General features: G+C 34.0%; 1 protein-coding gene across 3 annotated transcripts in view; it reads left to right on the forward strand.

The window, feature by feature from the left end:
• The first annotated feature begins 347 nt into the window (after positions 1 to 347).
• The window catches only part of F13B (coagulation factor XIII B chain), a 29,029-nt gene continuing 7,447 nt past the window's right edge, over positions 348 to 21,929 (forward strand). The window contains exons 1-10 of one of the 3 annotated variants that reach the window (XM_040463509.1): positions 348 to 636; positions 3,938 to 4,138; positions 5,449 to 5,634; positions 7,756 to 7,932; positions 8,411 to 8,587; positions 11,143 to 11,322; positions 11,411 to 11,596; positions 12,664 to 12,846; positions 18,268 to 18,468; positions 19,204 to 19,386. In XM_040463509.1, the coding sequence (XP_040319443.1) occupies positions 573 to 636; positions 3,938 to 4,138; positions 5,449 to 5,634; positions 7,756 to 7,932; positions 8,411 to 8,587; positions 11,143 to 11,322; positions 11,411 to 11,596; positions 12,664 to 12,846; positions 18,268 to 18,468; positions 19,204 to 19,386 (1,738 nt within the window). In that variant the 5' untranslated portion in view covers positions 348 to 572. The remainder of the gene's footprint in view (positions 637 to 3,937; positions 4,139 to 5,448; positions 5,635 to 7,755; positions 7,933 to 8,410; positions 8,588 to 11,142; positions 11,323 to 11,410; positions 11,597 to 12,663; positions 12,847 to 18,267; positions 18,469 to 19,203; positions 19,387 to 21,929) is intronic. The other 2 variants (XM_040463510.1, XM_040463511.1) reach the window with 2 other exon arrangements.

The raw sequence follows: 21,929 nt of genomic DNA on the forward strand, positions 1-21,929 counted from the left end.
AATATAGCACAGTGCTTATTCCATCACCTGCCACAGAATACAAACACTCTAAACATTAGATCTTACTATAATATTATGATATCGTTGCTTGAGACAATTAAGGCCATTTTTCTCTTCCAGCAGTGCAACGTAGACAGCACTGTATTTTTACATCAGGTATCCATTATCTCATGTTTCTAAGTTCATCTCTCCTTTTGATCAATGGTGGTAGAGAAATCAATGGCCACAGGTGAACTTTAGTCCATGGACTTACAATAGGGAATTGAAGTTGAAAATTTACCCTGTTTTTTTATGCAGTCTGAGTTAATTATTTATGCTGCCGCTCCTGTTGCCCTCATAGGTGATCATGCCCTTATTGGACTCTGGCACCCAAAATTCTGTCAATTAACATAGTTGTGTTATTTTAACATTATTCCAAAAATGGTTTACATGAAAGGTATGTCTTGTTACAAAGAGACTTAGACAGATGTTGTAAATAATTAACTTTTTCTTCCGGCAAAGTATTGTGTACTTAATGAGGAGTCCCTAGTGCTTTACAATTGTTACAATCTTTCTGAGGCACACCGCTGAAGATGAGGTCGAAAGACTTGGCTTTTATCATCGTATTAATCATCTCAGGAGAACTCTATGCAGAAGGTAAATTGAATTTTTAATATTCTTTATTCCCTAAAAATCATAAAGGGAAATTCTAACATCCATTTAACTTGAATTTTTAATATAGTCTTTCATTTTTGTGTATCAACTTGATAAAAGCACAGTTATTATAAATAGAATTTGTTATAGTTAGGCAGATTTATTTTTCCTTTGGGCATAACTAGTAAGTATTTTTGTAGTATTTAGTATTTTGTAGTATTTAGAAAAACAAAACAAGACAAAACAAAATCCTGCTTTGTATCTCTAGGTTTTAGGGCATAGGAGATTAGGATCTAAATATCTCAAAGGGTTTTCAGGCTAACAGTACTGCCATTTAGAAGTCTTTGTTAATCTTAATTCTAACTTCATAATGGAATTGATTCATAACACTGCAAAGCTTGTACAAATTTAATTCTCTGTTCATAAAGTGAGATGTTAGTGTGGGAAATTTGAAAAGAAAAAATAGCCATAAATCATCAAAATCTTTGACCCTTCACCCTTTGATTTTTACCCTAATTCATTTATTGGCTTCAATCTTTAAGTTGTGATCAGGAGGACCATGTAATTGATTACACAGACGAGGATACTTTTGAGAGCGAGAGGGAACTCTATTAATAATTATGTGGGACAACCGTTGCAAACCAAGAGTGTCCAGACAAGCCAATATCTGTTGACTCCCTGACTCAGAAATCTTCATCACCAGACTTCCCAGTGTGTGAATTAGCGAATGTGAGGCAGGCAGTGTACAAGTGTGGATTATTTAGAAATAATTAAGCTGTAGGGATAAGAAACCAGACAGGTCATTAGGTGTCAGCAGAGTGAATATACAAAATGGGAAACCACAGCAGTAAGGCTTTTCTAAAATAAACACCTTAGGGAATTTGTTGAAATAAAATATCTTACAGATTATAATTGCCTTTTAGGTGAAGAGTTTACTACAAATTTTGTACCCCAAAAAAGTCTGCTATTAAAACAGTAAAAGTGAAATAAATAGAATTCATCTTATTCGATACATTTAATTCTACAATAAAATTATTTTTTAGGAATAGTTTCCTTTGGTTTCATTTTTCTGTCTAAATAGAGAAAAACCAGCTGATACAGTTCTCTACTATCTCTATCATGAAGGCATTGCATTTTCTAGATAATTTCCCAATTTTTTCATGGTCATAATCTTCTTTCTCCCAAGCAAACAGAAAAATAACCTGCCTGAGGACAGGGACCACAGTCTCATGGTCACCCCCACTGGAAACCTAACAGGCAATAACTGATTTCATAGCATGCAATCATCATTAGCCTATGAAAGGTGCCACTTTTGCTCTATTTATATATTTCTTCCCTTTATCCCTGATCCCAAACTCCATTTCCCCTAGCATCAAACTGAGCCACTATAATGTGTTTGATATATTCTTAAATACGTAACCATCTTTCTGAACTATGTCTGCTTTTGTGTATGTGCTTGACATTCACATAAAAGCTTGCCATAGATTTTCTCTCCTTACTGGTTTGTTTTACTTGCTATCATTTAAACATATTTCCATGTTGCTCAATCTATTTTGTTGCTACTGCTACATAGTGTTTCATAAATTTTACTTATCCATCTCCCTAGTGATGGACACATAGTTACCTCTAATTTGCTTCTAACCACAAATAACTCTGAAATGAATGCTGTCCACATAATCACCCTATTTCTTTGTTATAATTTCTCTGGCATATATATATTCACATGTGTGTTAATAATATTATATTGTATATTTTAAAGTTGCTAAGAGAGTAGATCTTAAAAGTGCTCATCACAAGGGAAAGAATTTGTACCTGTGTGGTGATGGATGTTAACTATATTTATTGTGAGATCATTTTGCAATATATACAAATATATATGTGTACTCATTATACTGTATGCCAAAAACTAATATGTTGCATATCAATTATACCTCGATAAAAAATATTATGTAAGTACCTATAATATTTACTTATGTGTGACAGGCATCTGTCATTCAATAATATGTTTGTGAGAGTCACCATTCAGAATTCACCACTTGTATTGCTATATACCATTTCATTGAATGCATAGTCTAAAATACGTTTAACTTTTCCACCATGAATGGGCATTTGGATTGTTTCCAGTTTGGGACTACACCAATAATGCTGCTATGAACATTCTCTAAAATGTCTTTGGGTGCACAGATACTTTTTTTCTTTCTTCTTTCATGTTGTTGATGTGGTGTATTACATTGATGGATTTTTGTATGTTGAACGATCCTTGCATTCCAGGAATAAAGCCACATGCTCATTGGTCCTTTTAATACGCTGCTGAATTCTCTTTGCTGCTATTTTGTTGAGAATGTTTGCATCAATGTTCATAAGGGATGAATGCTTTTTAAATATGGTATGTGCATATTTTGCTTTAATATTGCCAAAGATAGTTGAGTACTTTTTACCAGGTCTGTGACCATTTACATATCCTGTTTTGTAAATCTCTTGCTCAAGTCTTTTATTTATTTTTAATGGGTTGTCTTTTTCTTTCTAAAAAAAAAGCCATTCATTTAAAAATTCTGTACGTTTGCAAATCCTAAGCAGAACTTCACCTATTCTAGAACTCTGCTGTCCAGTATAGTGACTACTAGCCACATACAGCTATTGAAATGTGGTGAGTCCACACTGGGATGTGCTGTAAGTGTAAATATGCACTGGAGTTCAGACTTAGTAAGAAAAAAATAATGAAAAGTAATTTTAATATTTGAAGGAGTCAAATAATATCTATTATTAAAATTAACTTCAATTGTTCCATTTATAACGTGACTACTAGAGATTTTGAAATTACATATGTGACTTGCGTTATATTTCTGTTAGTGAGTGTTGTTTTACAAAGTTAGGGAAAGCTTCCCTGAGGAAGTGGCCTGACCAATTTTCTTCTTACTGTTAGGTATTGGGATTACAAGCAGATTAATTCTGATTGAAAAAATTGTCACAGAAGTACCTTAAAATTTTAGTTAATAAAAAGAAGTACTAGTTAAAGTGGCTGCAAACATTTCGGATTTAGAAATGTTGGGGTGCCTGGGTGGCTCCATCAGTCAAGCGTCTGACGCTTGATTTCGGCTCAGGTCATGATCTCATGGTTGTGGGATGGAGCCCCGCACCTGAACGTGGAGCCTGCTTAGGATTCTCTCCCTCTGTCCCTCCCCTCCTCCTCCTCCTCCTCAAAAAAAAAAAAAAAAAAAAAAAAAAAAAGTATTGCCATTTGGTCACACATTTCATGGTTTTAGGTATGTTTTTCAGTTTTCATCTTGATATTTACTCATTTCAGAGAAACCCTGTGGCTTCCCTAGTGTGGAAAATGGAAGGATTGCCCAATATTACTATCCTTTTAAAAGCTATTACTTTCCAATGAGAATAAATGAAAAATTGTCATTTTCCTGCTTGGCTGGTTATTCAACGGCAACTGGAAAACAAGAGGAGCGAATCACATGCACCCAAGAGGGCTGGTCTCCAGAACCACGATGCTTCAGTGAGTTGGTGGCCTGTGTCCACAAAATACGTATAATATGCGAAGAGAGTAGTCTGTAAGTGTCCAATAAAACCTGGCTGGTGGTGAAAAGTTTTGGTAGATTAAGAACAAAATTACTGGTCCAGGGTCTCTGTTACAAAATGAAGGCATATTCTGAAATTCTATAAATAATGTTTCTTATTAAAATGCTATTGTCTTTATTTTCAGTAATACCCTGTGAAGAGAATAAAAACATTTATTGACATTGGTGTTATCATACTGCCAGAAACAGAGATACAAATAAGTTACTTTAAGGAGTGAGGAACTTATACAGATAATGTGCATAGGAAGCCAGAAAAAAATGCTTGTCACTGGCCATAGGAAGAAGAGTAAGATTGTTACTGTTAGTGTTTTATCCTTTGAAAGACTCATCTCTCCTTTGTGCACCAACTTCTTCTCCCATAATATCCATTAAAAAATTTCTGAACTTTGAGTTCAAATTTAGGAAAAATAAATCTGATGGGTCTGTCTCATTATTTAATGCCAGGCTACCCTATAGTCAAACTATTAATTAGCTTCCATCAGAACAGGTGACCTCTCTCAAACAAAGAATTCTCTAAGCTCTGTTTTGCAGATTAGAGGTTTTAGATGAATCTCTTTTATTTAGAAAGTTGGTATGTGCTTTTGTTACACAGTGTTAAAAAATTGTCAAACACAGTGGACTTAAAAATATTAGGAAGTAAATTCAAATGAAATTGCTTCTACTTGCCATTAATGACAATTAATTAGTGGAAGAGCGCTGTTAAATTTTTTAAAAGTAGATGTGATAGGTGTAGGTGTCACTATAAAAACTGAAGTTAATAAATACAAAGAATGTCAGTATGAAGTTGAATCGATTTTTGAAGTTTGTTACAGAACATGCAGGCTATTTCCAAAATTAAGGGATTTGGGAGTGAAATTTGTTCTTCATTCTTTAAATTCCAAGAATAATAGGGGCACCTGAGGGGCAACTGAGTGGCTCAGTTGGTTAAGCATCTGACTCAGCTGAGGTCATGATCTCACTCTTCATGAGTTTGAGCCTTGTGTCGGGCTCTGTGCTGACAGCTCAGAGCCTGGAGCCTGCTTTGGATTCTGTGTCTCCCTCTCTCTCTGCCCCTCCCCTGCTCACACTCTTTCTGTCTCCCTCTAAAAAAATACATAAACATTAAAATAATAATAATAATAAATAAATAAATTCCAAGAATAATATTAAACTTTTGCCTTATTTTTACAACTAAGTAAAAGACAAACTTAAGTTCACCAAGTTAAACAAAGAATTTTTTTTCCCATAGAAAAATGCACTAAGCCCGAGCTGACAAATGGTTACATCTCTGATGTAAAATTATGGTACAAAATTCAAGAGAACATGCGTTATAGTTGTAATTCAGGATATAAAACTACTGGAGGGAAGGATGAAGAAGTGGTTCAATGTCTTGCTGATGGATGGTCTTCTCAACCTACCTGCAGGAAGGAACATGGTATGTGTTTAAGAACCATTTCCTAAAACCGAAGAAAAGGGACAGTGAGGCTAGTACTTTCTTATATTGATAGGCATTTTTATTTAATAGAATTTATTTTTCATCATGTCTGCAAATGCAAGAAGTTGGTATTATGTTGTTTTTCTTAAGTGCTAAGTGTTTCCCTAACCCAGGGGTTCTCAACTCCTAAAACACACCTACTCCAGTAGCTCCTACTTATTTGTTTTGATATTAATAGAGTTTTATTTTTAGAGCAGTTTTAGATTTGCAGAAATATTGATCAGCTAGTACAGAGAGTTCCCATATACCCCTTCCTGCCCTTGGCCACATACAGTTTCCCCTATTATTAACATCTTGCATTGAGTGAGGCGTATCTGTTGCAATCGATGAGCCAATGTATAACCAAATTCATACTTTACATTAGGGTTCATTCTTCGTGTTACACATGCTATGGGTTTTGTCCAGTGTCTAAGGATACGTATCCACCAGTAAGGTGTCATGAAGAATAGTTTCAGTGCCTAAGAGCCCCCTGTTTTCCACCTATTCATCCATTTTTTCTTCCCTCAAACCGTTGGCAGCCCTCATCTTGTTTTTTAGTTGTGGCAAAATACTCATCACATGAACTTTACAATTTCAACTGTTTTTAAGTGTACAATTCAGTAGCATTACGTACATTCACAATGTTGTCATCACCATCACCGCCGTTTCCAAAACTTTTTCACCAAGCCGAAGAGAAACTCTCTACCTTTAATAATCCCCTACACCCCCCACCATACCCCAGTACCTGGTAACTTCTATTTTCTGTCTCTATTTCCTTATTTTAGAAACTTTGTATAAGAGGACCCATGCAATACTGTTCTTTTGTGTCTGGCTTATTTCACTTAGCACAATGTATTCAAGGTTCATTTATGTTTTAGCATGTATCAGAGTTCATTTCTTTTTACGATGGAATAATATTCTGTTATATATATGTATATATGTATATATGTATATATATATAACATTCTAATATTATATATATACATATATATAACATTCTAATGTTATATATATACATATATATATACATATATATATATAACATTCTAATATTATATATATACATATATATATATATATATATATATATAGCATTTTGTTTGTCCATTTATCCACTGATGGACACATGGATTGGTGACAATTCCTCTAAAAGTTAAACATAGAATTATCATATGATCCAGTAATTCCACTTCTAGGTATATACCCAAAGGAATTGAAAGCAGGAACTCAGAAGTCTACACCAATGTTCGTTCCCAGCAGCAGTTTTTCACAACAGCCAAAAGGTGGAAGCAGTTCCTACTTTATACTAATAAAGAAAAGAATGAAATGGAATAAAATAAAAAAAACCTTAAACCTGTTCCTTGCAACATATGTAAATTACTATTTCCTTTATTAAAGAAGAATTCAGGATAATGCCCATGATTTTTATTGGCAGACCCAAATTGGATACACTTAAAATAATCCAGTAACTTGAATAGACATACTTTGTTAACGTGCTGTTAGTTGCTTAAACTGTACAAATCCTCAGACGGCACATAATCAACAAATCGTTACTGAACAAGCCTTTAGTTGAATTGTGGCCTTTTTTCAACTACACTAGAGTAGAATTTTAAGAATAGAGGGGGTGCCTGGGTGGCTCAGTTGGTTAAGCAACCAGCTCTTGGTTTTGGCTCAGGTCATGATCTCATGGTTGGTGAGATTGAGCCCTGCATCAGGCTCTGTGCTGATGGCACAGAATGTGCTTAGGATTCTCTCTGTGTCTCTCTCTCTCTGTCTCTGTCTCTCTGCCCCTTCTGTGCTTGTGCAGATCTGTCTCTCTCTCTCAAAATAATTTTTTTTTTTTTTTTTTTAGAAAAAAGAGTATAAGACTGTGCAATAAAACACAAGGTGTATTAAAAAAAAGGGGGGGGGGGGAATAGAGAGACAAAGGCAAACTGGCTGTTTTTCAATTTTGCCAAAGTTGATTCCACCAAATATGCTCAAGATTTTGTGAAAATACATTTTGAGATTTCTTTTTAATATTATTGTTTTAATGATAAAATTCATAAAATAAATAACGTTGATTTTTTTTTTTTTTTTTAGAAACATGTTTGGTCCCTGAATTACATCATGGAAATTATTCCACAACGCAGAAAACATTCCAGGTGAAGGACAGAGTACAATACGAATGTACTGCGGGCTACTATACAGCTGGAGGAAGGAAGGCAGAGGAGGTAGAATGTCGCACATATGGATGGTCTCTCACACCAAGATGTACGAGTACGTTCTCATTTTAAAGATGATCTGGTCTCATTTAAAAACTTTCTCTTATATGGAAATGTATATAAATTGTCACCCTAATTATGTTTCATTTTTCATACTTGTTTTTGCTTATGGTTTTAGTTATGTCGATCATAGGCTTTGATCAGTTAAAGCTCTCAGGGGTTTCATACGTAGCTCCCTCGCTGAGGTCTGTTGAAAGTCAAGCCTCCACACAGGAAAAAAAATAATTAAAAAATAAATTAAAAAATAAATATAAAGCTCTCAAATAGCAGAATTTCTTTTAGCTCAGATAATTAAATTAACATAAGCCTAATGATATTTCATAAATATAGGAATTGACAAGCTTTTATATGTATTTCAAAATATGGCAAATTTACTAATTTCTATTCCAGATATGATATATAAATAGATGAATTTTGTTCAACAGAAAAAATGACACTTTCTTTTGTATTTTATGTCGTTCTTTCATTTTTAGAATTAAAGTGCTCTTCTTTAAGATTAATAGAAAATGGTTATTTTCATCCTATAAAGCAAACTTATGAAGAAGGAGATGTAGTTCAGTTTTTCTGTCGTGAAAATTATTATCTAAGTGGATCTGATTTAATTCAGTGCTATAACTTTGGTTGGTATCCAGAATCTCCTGTATGTGAAGGTAATTTTAAAAATTTCACACTCATACAAATAAAATATCATGTCTTAATCAGCTTTAATTTTTATGAAAAAAATGTTTCTGATGATATCTAATCCTTGTCCTGAGTGCTATCTTTTAAGATAAATATGGTCTTTTAAATCAGTGCTATTTTCACCAATATTTAATACATTTAAATTTGAAGAAATCTTAAATTTTGCATTAGTTTGTAGAGTGGTTATAACTTTTAAACTCTCTTATTATAAATTTAAATCTCTTATAACAATGAATAAATTTTCTTTTTGAGAATTACTAGATTCAATTATTCCAAGCTGGCAGCTTTGTGAGGGTTTCTTTCTTATCTGGCTATATATTTCCTGATATGAAAATACAGTCTTCAGAACACTGGGGGTAAAGAATAGAAAAATCAACAGAATATTAACCAGAGTAAAAATGAAAAATATGATCCTCTAGTAAGAGCTATTGTAAAATGTAATCCATGGGGTAAATTTCTATCACTGGACATGTCCAAGAAGATAGTATGATCACCTGTTGGAAGGCAACAATTCAATAGTCATTTAAATGTACCTACAATGGGATATGAAAGAGATCCTAGCCTAGCAGAGGGAACAGATTTGAAAATTGTTCATTTGAAAATGAACACATTGATGCAATGTGACAAATATAATAAAGTCAGGTATAAAGTATTTGAACAAACATTGAAGATTTTGAGGTATGGGGTGCGATAGCATTTTTTGGAGGTGTTGGATAGTATTGGAACTGAAAGGTAAGTAGGAGTTTCAGGATTGGGAGAGATGGGGAGAAGTAAAGGTCTTGATAGCCTCTATTTTCTGTGTAATATAGAAGATAATGCCATTATTGACAGGCAGGAGGAAGACAGGAAAGTGGAACTTGGAAGAGGGGGTGAAGCTAGAAAGAGTGAAAGGGGGAGATGACCAGAAGTATGAGATGGGACTGCCCAGAAGGATCCTAATTCTTTAAATGCACCAAATGATAACTTCAATGTTTTTGTTTTTAATTTTCCAGTCCTGCTCAAGAGCCTTGGTCTAACAGTAGAGAGGAAGATTGTTAGCAAATTACCTGCCGCATGTTATTTGAGAAATAAATGGCAAACCTACATTATGCCTACCCCCCTCCCCCATCCAAATTAGTCAGTTTGCCAGTATGCCATGTTATTTTCTCTGGTAAATAGTCATTAGATGTTAGGTAGGCAGTGCAGTTGGCTGAATAATAATAAATTATATCCTAATCTCTGGAGCCAGTGAATGTTACCTCATTTATAAAAAGGGACTTTGCACATGTGATAAAATTAAGGATCTTGAGGTAGGAATAATTTCTGGGATTACCCATGTGGGCCCTAAATGTAATCCCAAGAGGGAGGCAGAGGGAAATTTGACTACAGAAGAGGAATAGAGATGTGACAGTGGAAGCAAGAAGTTGGAGTAATAGGAGGAAAGGTCGTGTGCCTAGGAATGTGTTCAGCCTACAAAAGTTTAAAAAGGCAAAGAAGCTGATTCTCTCCTAAAGTTTCTAGAAGGAATGAAGCTTTCCTGATGTTTGATTTTAGACCAGTGAAACTGGTTCTGGGCTTTGCCTTCCAAAACTGTAAAGAATAAACTTGTGCTATTTTAAGCCACTTAAGTGTGATAATTTGTCCCAACAGCAATAGGAAATTAATACAGTCTGCATTTTAGAATAGTTAAGAAGATTTTATTTAATTCATATAGACATGGTACAAGAACAGATCCACCAGTTAATAGTTAATATACTTACTTCAGAAGCTTTAGTTTATCTATATGAGAGAAATAATTGTCCCTGCTTAATAAAGTTACTTTAGGAATAAAGGAGATAATGAATGCTGTTTTAATTTACTTGCTTTTATAGTTTTCTATTGGTGTATAACACCACTATTACAAATTTAGCAGCTTAAAACAACACATTTGTATTATTTCATAATTTCTGTAGGTTGGGAGTCTGGGAATAGCTTATCTGGATCCTCTGCATCTTTGTCTAACAAAACTGCTATTAAAGTGTCAGCTGGGGCTTCGGTCTCATCTGAGGCTTGACTGGGGAAGAATCTGCTTTCAAACTCATTGTGGTTGTTGACAGCATTGAGTGCTTTGCATATTGCTGAGCTGGGAGCCTCAATTTCTTCCCAGCTGCCTGCTGGAGTCAGCCTTCTGCTCCTGGCCTTGTTGTCTCCCCATTTGGAAGCTCACAATGTGGGAGTGTGCTTTTTATCAAAATCAGCAGGGAGAGAGTCTCTCAACAAGAATGGCCTTACAGTATTATGTTGCATATTATACATACATAATCACATACATCCCCTCGTCTTTGCCACGTTCTATTGGTCAGAAGGAAGTCACAGTTCCTGCTCAGTGGGGAGAGGTATCACACAAGGAAGTGAACAACAAACACATCAAAAGTGGAGATCAAGGGGGTGACCTAGGGTCTGTCTTCAATACTTCCTATGGTACTTGGCTCAATGAATGTGTTTATTAAATCTACCTATTATTTTCGTAACTATATGACTAAATATGGTGATTTTTTTTTATAAGGAAGAAGAAACCGATGTCCTCCACCACCTCTGCCACTAAACTCCAAAATCCAAACACATTCAACAACTTATCGTCATGGAGAAGTAGTTCATGTAGAATGTGAAATTAATTTTGAGATACAGGGATCAGAAGAAATACGTTGTGAAAATGGAAAATGGACAGAACCTCCAAAATGCATTGGTTAGCAACACCTTGAATAAGCTTTCCCTAAAATGAGGTTTGCATGTGTAGCTAAACGGTCTCTTCCCTCTCATTTGTTTCTTTGCAGAACAAAAGGAGAAGATAGCCTGTGAGGACCCACCTTTCATTGAGAATGGCACAGCAAACCCACACTCTACGATTTACTACAATGGGGATAGAGTGGCATATGAATGTAAAAGCGGGTATCATCTCCGTGGATCAAAAGAAATAACTTGTAAACGGGGAAACTGGACACGTCCTCCTGAGTGTGTTGGTATGCATACTATATTTACCATCAACAGCTAAGCCAATTCCGTACAATTTTTCACTCTCCTTATTTAATCCACACACTTATAGCAAGACACTACTGCCTACTACTGCACCTACTCTACTACCGTTTTCGTGTGTGTGCAGCCATCCATAGAATTTGACCCAGTATAAAGAATTGGGAAACTAAAAAAGATTTTTGAATGTCCATTAGTGCTAAGCACTGTTATCTGACCTATTTTATACCATGATTTCTGAGTTTTATATGAAATTACATAAGTGACAGTGTGCTTCATTAGAGAAGTAAATAAGGGCATGTTGGATTGAGTGACTGGCCATGATCATGATCTACTTCCTCTCCCTTTATGTCCTGCAAAGTTATATTAGAGCACTCTGTTACTGACTTTGAGTCAGTCCTTCTGATATTACTTATGCATCTGGCCAGTCTGAGCCCTACATCCTTCTGAGACACGTCTCTGGTCTTTTGTTTTGCTGATATGCACAAGCAGGCTATACTGCCACTCCTAGGTGCTATCCTTCCTGTCATCCTTTTCATTTCTCGAGCTCTCCTAGAAAGATCTCCACAAACATGTTTATTTAAGATATTTATTGCATAAGAGAAAAGCTATGAAAGATGCTAAAGAATTCAGCAGATAAGAAAAAAACTAAAGGGAGAGAAAAAGTAGAAAATCTCATCCACGGATTGACTGAGATCTGAGATGAAGGGAATGAGAATAAAAAAAATAAACGATAAAAAAAACTGACGATAATATTTGGGTTATTGTTTACCCTTCCATACATTTTAAGAATATCTCTATTATGATTCATTCATAAGCAAAAAAAGTGACAAATATGCATATGTGTTCTTAGGTGAAACATTTGCTGTTTATTCTTACATAGTAAATTTTTAAAATATTTGAGTTGAATAGGATTTTTCTCATTTCTGGAGAATTTAGAAATCAATTGTCCTGAATCAATTGTCCTAAATATTGAAGAACTAGAGTATGGGTAGCTATATGATATCATTATGTTGTTATAAGTTCATATTAATTTTAAAATAACCACTTTCCTTAGAAAATAATGAGAATTGTAAGCCTCCACCTGCTGTAATAAATGGGGCTGTTGTTGATGGATTACTAGCAAGCTACACAACAGGATCCTCTGTGGAATATAGATGCAATGAATACTACTTATTGAGTGGGGCAAAAATATCTCGTTGTGAACAAGGAAGATGGTCACCCCCACCCGTTTGCTTAGGTAAGATAGAGAACACATTGTGGTTTTTTTTAAATAAAGAGATGTAATTGACATATAACATTGTGTAAATTTAAGGTGTACAATGCAGTGAGTTGATACACATATGTATTTTGAAATGTTTACCACAATAAGGTTAGTTAACATTTCCTTCACCTCACATAATCACCATTTTTTGTCATTCTTGTCATTAGGAAGATATACTCTCCTGGCAACATTCCAGTATCAAAACAATACTATTGACTATAGTCACCATTATGTACATTAGATCCCTGGAACTTACTCCGTTTATAACAGAACACGTTGAATTTCTTTTATGATTATGTCTATTTTTATGTGATTTTTACACGTTTTATGGCATGGGAAAGATGAATTTTGTATAAACTTTTTCCCAAATGTTTTCTTTCCCTTTCTTTCTCTCTTTCTTTAGGAGGTTTTTATTTTATTTTTTTAAATATGACTTATTGTCAAACTGGCTTCCATACAACACCCAGTGCTGATCCCAATATCCCTTCGCTTTTCTGTAAGCAGAAAATCTAATATCACAGGGTCTAAAACTCCACTAGTTCTCACCTATTACTTTTTAAAAATTGTGGTAAAATATGAACAATAAAACTTTACCATCTTAGGCATTTGTAAATGTGCATTTCAGTGGCATTAAATATATTCACATTTTTGTGACTGGTTACATTTCATGTCATCTTTCTCTGAACTGAAATTTTCTTACTAGGATCATCAGCATCTCTCCTATATTGTCCCCAGAATGTCATTTGGAGAGGATAATCAATCCAGTTCCTTCCTTGCTAGAGCATATTGTTAATAGCTTTCTTGGCTATCAATTCCTCACTTGAATGATCACCTTTTATTTTGCTGAGCAAATAAAGACATGCTTGTAATTACTTTAAATATATTTTGCATTAAGACATGGTATATAGTTAACAATGTGTCAAATGGAGAATTAAGGCAGCTATCTAAATAATTATCTAAATTGAGATAACTTTCAGAAAATAATATTCACCTTTCATTTCAAGCCTATATATTTGCCTCATTTTTGACATTGCTAGTCAAAATTATATTTAAAGGAGTATAATTGGTCACTACAGTTGCAATGAACTTCTTACATTGTGACTTCTACAAATAGGTAATGGTATCATAAACTTTCTGTAAGTTAAAATAAAATAGTAATTTAATTAAAAATGTTAGCCTTTCAAACTATAAATGTAAATCATTGTTATTTACTAAAAAAATACGTATATAGAAGCAACTAGAAGAAAACAGAAAATATCAGTAACTTAGGAGGAAACAAAAGTTGTTAATTACTTAGATAATGGTTTTCTAAACCTTTTCATACACGTACACACACACACACACACACACACGCAACGCATATTTATAAAAAATATATGCTATCATGAGAGGCTATGTAACTTGTTTTTTCCCCACAAACTATATTATGAATGTGGTTTGATATATTTGTACAATATACATTTTAATTGATGCATAGTATTCTATAATGCAGATATGCCATAATTAAATTAATCACTTTTAATGGAAGTTTAGTGTGGTTTCAACATTTTTATATTCCAAACAGTACATTTTTTTGTACTAAATGTTTGCACGCTTAAAAAACACTTTAGTTTTTGATTTTTAGAATTATGTTTCTTTCACATGTCTTATTTTGTTTTAGCTTTTTTTTTTCAGATTTTCTGAAGGAGAACTTTGGATGAAAGAAATTTGGAATTTTAATTATTTTTCTGTAAATTGTCAAATTATCCTTGAGAAAGTTAATCTGATTTATGACCTCACCATCAGTGAATCAAAGTAGCACTTTTCTTATACTTTAATCTTCACAAATTGTTAATCCAACAATTAAAATTATTTTAATTTGGTTTATTTAAGTATTAATAAATTGAGTTTATTTATTTGATTTGGTTATTTAAGTATTACTCAATTGAGCATTTGTCAATTTTCTAGTGGCTAGCCACAGGTTGTTTTTTTTTTTCCAATGACCTTGATTTTTTTATACTTGTAATAAAAGTTTTATTAGTATAAATTATATTATTCACTTGACAATGATGCAAGATATAACAATGTATATTGCAACCATTTTTATTTTCTTTTTCTTTATACTGTTTTCATATATAGAAGTTTAAATTTTAAATCGTAAGCTCTTTCCACATCTCCTTTGTGGTTTCTCTATTCCAAATCATTCTTAAGCTACTGTTCTCATGCAAATTCAGATATGTCTACCTATGGCTTTTCTTTTTTATAATTTTTTAAATGTTTTAAATGTTTTTTATTTATTTTTGAGAGAGAGAGAGACAGAGCATGAGTGGGGTGGTGGGGAGGGGGAGACACAGAATCCAAAGCAGGCTCCAGGCTCCGAGCTGTCAGCACAGAGCCTGATGCGGGGCTTGAACCCATAAACCGTGAGATCATGACCTGAGCCGAAGCTGTACACTTAACCGACTGAGCCACCCAGGCACCCCTACCTGTAGCTTTCCTATTGCTTTCCTATTTTTATAAAAGTTTTTGATATTAAGGCTTTGATGATGTGATTGATAATGCATTGAATGGAAGTACAGTCATCTCTGAGGATGGAGACTAAATGGAAATAGCAATGGAAAAGCTAGTAATGAAACAACCTCATAAGGAATAACAACGTTTAAGGAAATCTGTCATTCCGTCTGGAACAATTGTCTCGAGACACATAGACTTGGTGCTCATAAGTCAAAGCAGATACGGAATGAAGACCATTTATTGTCATCAGGGCAAGAGGGCAGAGTTCTGTACATCTTACTTGTCCTCAGAAACTGCAAGTACTCTCACTACAAATGGGGAAAATGGTGTAAGGAGCAGAATCTTCCATCTGTGAATTATTGTTCCAGTCATTATGAACCTTTTCAACCTCCCGCCGATCTTCCCTGTCTCATTCTACTCCAGCCACTCTGGTTTCCTTGCTCTTCCTCACACAAGACAAGTGTGATCTTACCTCAGGGCTGTTTCCTCTTTCTGGAACGCCCTTCCCTCAGAAAAAGCCATGGTTCACTCCTTGACCTTCTTCAAGTCTGTGCCGATACTACTTCTTACTTAGGCTTATCACAACCATTTGACTTAAAAATTACTTCCCTTACCCCATCCCTCTGATAGCCCCTCCTCTCCCTCCACTACTTATTCCCCATCTAATTTATTATATGTGGTTTTAAGATGGCCACAAATTATAAAACCCATGTATTTATTTTAATTACTGCTAGTTCATTTGTGTTTCTCCCATTTAGAAGATAAGGTCCATGAGGGTGGAGATCTTTGTTTTGTTCTTTGATATATCTCAAGTGGTAGGTGTCCCACAAATATTATACAGTAAATATGTTTGCTATGTCATGATTTTTATTTAGAGGGAGGAAATCATGCTTAACCTAAGTGATTATATATATATATATATATATATATATATATATATATGTTTTTTTTCTTTTTACTGAAGTATAGTTGGCACAAAATGTTACATTATTTGAGGGATACAACATGGTGATTCCACAAGTCTATAAGTTATGTTACACTCACCACCAATGTAGCCAATATCAGTCACCTTACAACACTATTACAATACCATTGACTACATTCCCTCTGCTGTACTTTTTATCTTCATGATTTATTAATTCCATAACGGAAGACTGTATCTCCCACAATGTGTGAAGGGTCACACATTTTGCCAGTCCCCATACCCCACTCCTTTCTGGCAGCCATCAATTTGTTTTCTGTATATATGGCTCTGTTGCTGCTTTTTGTTTGTTTATGCATTTGCTTTACGTTTTAGATTCCATATATAAGTAAATCATATGGTATTTGTCTTTCTCTGACTTATTTCACTTAGCTTAATACCCTGTAGGTCCATCCATATTGTTGCAAATGGCATGATTTCATCCTTTTATTTATTTATTTTTTTTAATTTTTTTTTTCAACGTTTATTTATTTTTGGGACAGAGAGAGACAGAGCATGAACGGGGGAGGGGCAGAGAGAGAGGGAGACACAGAATCGGAAACAGGCTCCAGGCTCCGAGCCATCAGCCCAGAGCCCGACGTGGGGCTCGAACTCACGGACCGCGAGATCATGACCTGGGCCGAAGTCGGCCACTTAACCGACTGCGCCACCCAGGCGCCCCAGAACTGCTTTGCTGCATCCCAAATATTTTGGATCACTGTGTTTTTCTTTTCATTTATATCCATGTTTAAAAAAATTTTCTTCTTTAATTTCTTCATTGATCCATTGGATGTGTAGTAGCATGTTGTTTAGCCTCCACCTGTTTGTGGGGTTTTTTTCCCAATTTTTTCTTTGTTATTGACATCTAGTTTCTTACTGTTGTTGTAAGAAAAGATGTGTGATATAATTTTAATGTTTTTTAATTTATTGATACTGTTTTGTGGCTTAACATGTGATCTCTCCTGGGAACGTTCCATGTGCACTTGAAAAGAATGTGTATTGTGTTGTTTCTGAATGAAATGTGTTAGGGATATGTGTTATGACCCTCTGGTCTAAAAGTTCATTCAAAGACACTGTTTTCTTATTGATAGTATACCTGGATGATCTATCCATTAATGTAGTGGGATGTTAACGTCCCCTACTACTAATGTATTATTGTCAATTTTTTCCTTTATGTCTGTTAATATTTGCTCTATGCATTTAGGAACTCCAATTTTGGGGTGCATAGATATTTATAAGTGTTATATGTTCTCATTGGAATAACTTCCTTATCATTATGTAATGCTTCTTGGTCCCTTGTTATATCTGTTTTAAAGTCTCTTTTGCCTGGGGCGCCTGGGTGGCTCAGTTGGTTGAGCGTCCAACTTCGGCTCAGGTCATGATCTCACAGTTCGTGGGTTCGAGCCCAGCATCAGGCTCTGTGCTGACAGCTCAGAGCCTGGAGCCTGCTTCAGATTCTGTGTCTCCCTCTCTCTCTGCCCCTCCCCCACTCATGCTCTGTCTCCCTCTGTCTCAAAAATAAATAAACATTAAAAAAATTTTTAAAAAAATAAAGTCTCTTTTGTCCAATGTAAGTATTGCTACCCTGGCTTTTTTTTTTTTTTACTTCTATTTGCATCATATTTCTTTTTGTATCATTTCACTTTTAGTCTCTATGTACCTTTAAGTCTTAAGTGCATCTTTTGTAGCTTAAACAATATTTTTAACGTTCAAATTAAGTGGTTTAAATTTATAATATAATGATAATAATAAGAAATGTATAAATTCATTTGATAGCAATATAATGTATATTTTACTATGTATATGTTTGAGGGGTTTTAATAATGTAAATGTTAAATATAAAACATTGCTTCTGATACCTATCAGATTTTTATTTTAAAAATATATTAAGCTTCATACTTGTCAAATGAATAAATAATTGAAAAGAACATTTTTTCTTACAGAGCCATGTACTATTAATGTGGATTACATGAAAAGAAATAACATAGAGATGAAGTGGAAGTATGAAGGAAAGGTCTTACATGGAGATTTAATAGATTTTGTATGTAAACAAGGATATGACTTATCTCCATCAACCCCATTGTCTGAATTATCTGTACAGTGCAATAGAGGAGAAGTGAGATATCCTTTATGTATTATAAAAGGTAAAATAATAGTGTTTTCTGACAATTTCTCAGGTGATTAATATCACTACTTGGGTTCAAAGTATAAGAAAGACCCTACACAACTCACTATCATCATCTTCTAATATACAACATTGGTAATGATCTGATTAATTTCCAGTAAGCACAAATACTTAAAAAAGATGACTATGATGACATCTTTTAATTCCAATAAGTCAATTTTATTAAGGGAGAAATTAATAGGTCTTATAAATATCCCCAGACTATCAGGGGACTGATCACCCTAATGTGAGCAATCAACAACTCTGGAAAACATTGCCCTTCTTGGGGTTTGCTGGGTTTGTATTGTCTCAGAAAAGATCTTGATACAGACTGGGAGATTATTTGTGCTCCTTGGACATGGAACTATTACTTTCAACAAGAAAAAAAATGTAAGAAGATACATACAGAAAGCCTGGCTTCAATGGGGTTTCATACATTTTCACTTTTGGCTACATAAAAAGGGAAAAATAAAATCATGATTGTTAATTCTTTGCCAGTTTTAAATGTGTATTTCAATTTTATAATAAGATTCTAATTCTTGCAATAATCAATTTTATGATATTATTACAAAATGCTCTCAATATTTGAAATTTGACAGCTATTTTAAAAATGCTTTTACATGAAATGTGCCATTTTATTTCCATAGCAATTATTAAAGTATTGGATGCTTACTATATGGAAATTCATTATATCCTTCTAAAATTATTTTTGCAGAATCTAAAGGAATGTGTGCATATCCTCCACTTATTAAAAATGGAGTCATGATTAGTTCAACATTAGGCATCTATGAAAATGGTTCTTCAGTAGAATACAGATGTTTTGATCACCATTTCCTTCAAGGGTCTAGGGAGTCCTATTGCTTAGATGGAGTGTGGACTACACCACCATCATGTTTAGGTATGTACTACTAAATATCCCGCTATTTAATAAAATAAAAACCATATTTTTTCACTTTCTATTCTCTTTTAGTTTGATATAACACTATTATAATGCTTAATTTGCTATATTTGTACTTAAGTGTACCTATTCAATCATTAGTTCCTCTTCTTTCCTGTAGATCATAAATAACTATTGTCCAGCTGGTTCTAACAAGTATTATTAAATACAAATATACACCAGATACTGGTGTTGTATGGGGCTATACAGTGGCTAAGTCATAGTGGTGTGGGTAAACGTGTTAACAATTATCATTCAGTGTGACTGGTACTATAATAGGAAACATGAGTGCAATGGGGAAACAAAGATAGAAAGTTGAAGCAAGTTAATGCCTTATTAGTGAAGTATCTGAGTAGAAGTAACAATATCTACCAAGATTCTCAGAAGTCAAAAAAAAAAAGCATATCTGTAAATAAAAAGAAAAATTTTTTGTGTCCATATTTGACTTATTTGGTATTTTATTTCACCAGCTTGGACTTGAGTGCAATGCTGAGTAGAAGAAGTAGTGGATATCTTGTTTCTCAGACTCATAAGCAAAACTTTCAATAATTCATCTTTATTTACAGTGTTATAAAGTCTTTAAAAATCGAATTAAAAATATAAAAAGCTCTAATTTCTATTTTCCTATTTTTTTTAATCTTCAGGGAGTGTTTAACAATACTTATTGAAATGACTATATGAGTACTTTTCCCCCCTAGAATTATAATTGCTTCTTTTTGATTGTTAAAAGCAGGATTATATTCCTCTAATAAATCACACTTGGTTGTGATGAATCGTGATTTTTTACATGTTGTTGGGTTTTATTTGCTTATATTTTACTTAGAAGTTTTGCATCTATTTTCATGAGAGAGATCAGTCTGTTATTTTCCTTTTGGGTTTGGTATGAACTTTCTACTTATTTCATATGGTGAATTGGTATGTTCCTTCTTTTTGAATTCTCTGGAATTTGTGTAAGATTGGTACTATTTCTTCCCTAGTAATTGTAAGAATCCGTCAAACATGCCATTAGGGCATCAAGTTTTCTTTGAGGACAGATAATGACAGCTGTCAGTTTTGGGAGGGTGGTTTCTAGGAATTTGTCTGTCGAAATTGTCAAATTTGTTGACATAATGTTCACAACATCTTTTTACATTCTTTTTAATGCCTTTAGTGGTGAGTCTTTTGCCTTTACTGCTATTAATATGTACCTCTTTCTTTGCTGGCATGGCTTACTAAGGGTCTACAACTTTTACTAGGCCTCTCAACTAATATTTGCATCATCAAATGTTGCTTACGATTTTATTAATTTATGTTCTTATCCTTATTTCCTCTCTTCTAATTTCTTGAGTCTATTTTATAGATCTTATTTTTATTTTTTTATTTTTTTATTGTGTTAACATTTATTTATTTTTGAGAGACAGAGAGAGAGAGAATGTAAGCCGGGGAGGGGCAGAGAAAGGGAGACAGAATCCAAAGAATCAGCACAGAGCCTGACGCAGGGCTCGAACCCTCCAACAGTTAGATCATGGCCTGAGCCTAAGTCAGAGGCTTAACTGACTAAACTACCCAGGTGCCCCTATAGATCTTCTTTTAGCTTTTTAGATAGATACTTAAATTGCTGATTTTCAGCCTTTGTTTTCTTTCTAATATATGAATTTAAGGATATAAATTTCCTACTGAGCACAACTTTAACTTTATCCCACACATTTTTACATTTTGGAATTTTATTATCATTCAGTCATTCAGTTTAAAAATATATAATATCATGGGGTTCCTGGATGGCTCAGGTCATGATCTTGTGGTCATGACCTCACTGTCATGAGATTGAGCCCTGCTCAAGATCCGTGCTGACAGTAAAGAACCTACTTGGGATTCTCTCTCTCCCTCTCTATCTCTCTGCCCCTCCCCAGCTAGCGCTCTCCGTCTCCCTTCTCTCTCTCAAAAAAGAAAAAAAAAATATATATATATATTTTATTTTGATTCATTTTGATCCATATCCATTTTGATATCTTGTACGCACTCTGAGGTTTTTAGGTTTTGAACATTGGAGGATTTTCTTTTGTTACTGATTTCTAATGTAAATCCCTTGAGACATTTTTTTTATAAGACTTGTGGTTTGTTTTTTTTTTTTTTTTTTTAGTTTTTAAAGGTTTTTTTGTGTTTTTTTTTTATATTTCAGGTATTTATTTAAATTTTAGTTAGTTAACATATAGTGTAATATTAGTTTCAGGAGTACAATTTAGTCATGCGTCACTTACATAGAACACCAGTGAGACGTACTTTGAATTATATCAATCCTTTGAGTTTCATTTGATACTTACTTTATTACTGTATTTGTGGTAGGTACATGTTCTTTTGAAATAAATGAATAATCATCAGTGTTGGATTCACTGTTGCTGCACATGTCAGTTGAATTTTGTTTTCCATGTTAAGTTCATTCATATCTGTGCTGATTTGTGTTTGTTTTTCTATCAGTTGTCAAAGGAAGTATGTTAAAGTCTCTCCCGCTGTGCATTTAAAAACAT

Source organism: Herpailurus yagouaroundi, unplaced genomic scaffold (assembly GCF_014898765.1).
Source record: "Herpailurus yagouaroundi ecotype Mexico unplaced genomic scaffold, PumYag 403, whole genome shotgun sequence".
NCBI lineage: Eukaryota > Metazoa > Chordata > Mammalia > Carnivora > Felidae > Herpailurus > Herpailurus yagouaroundi.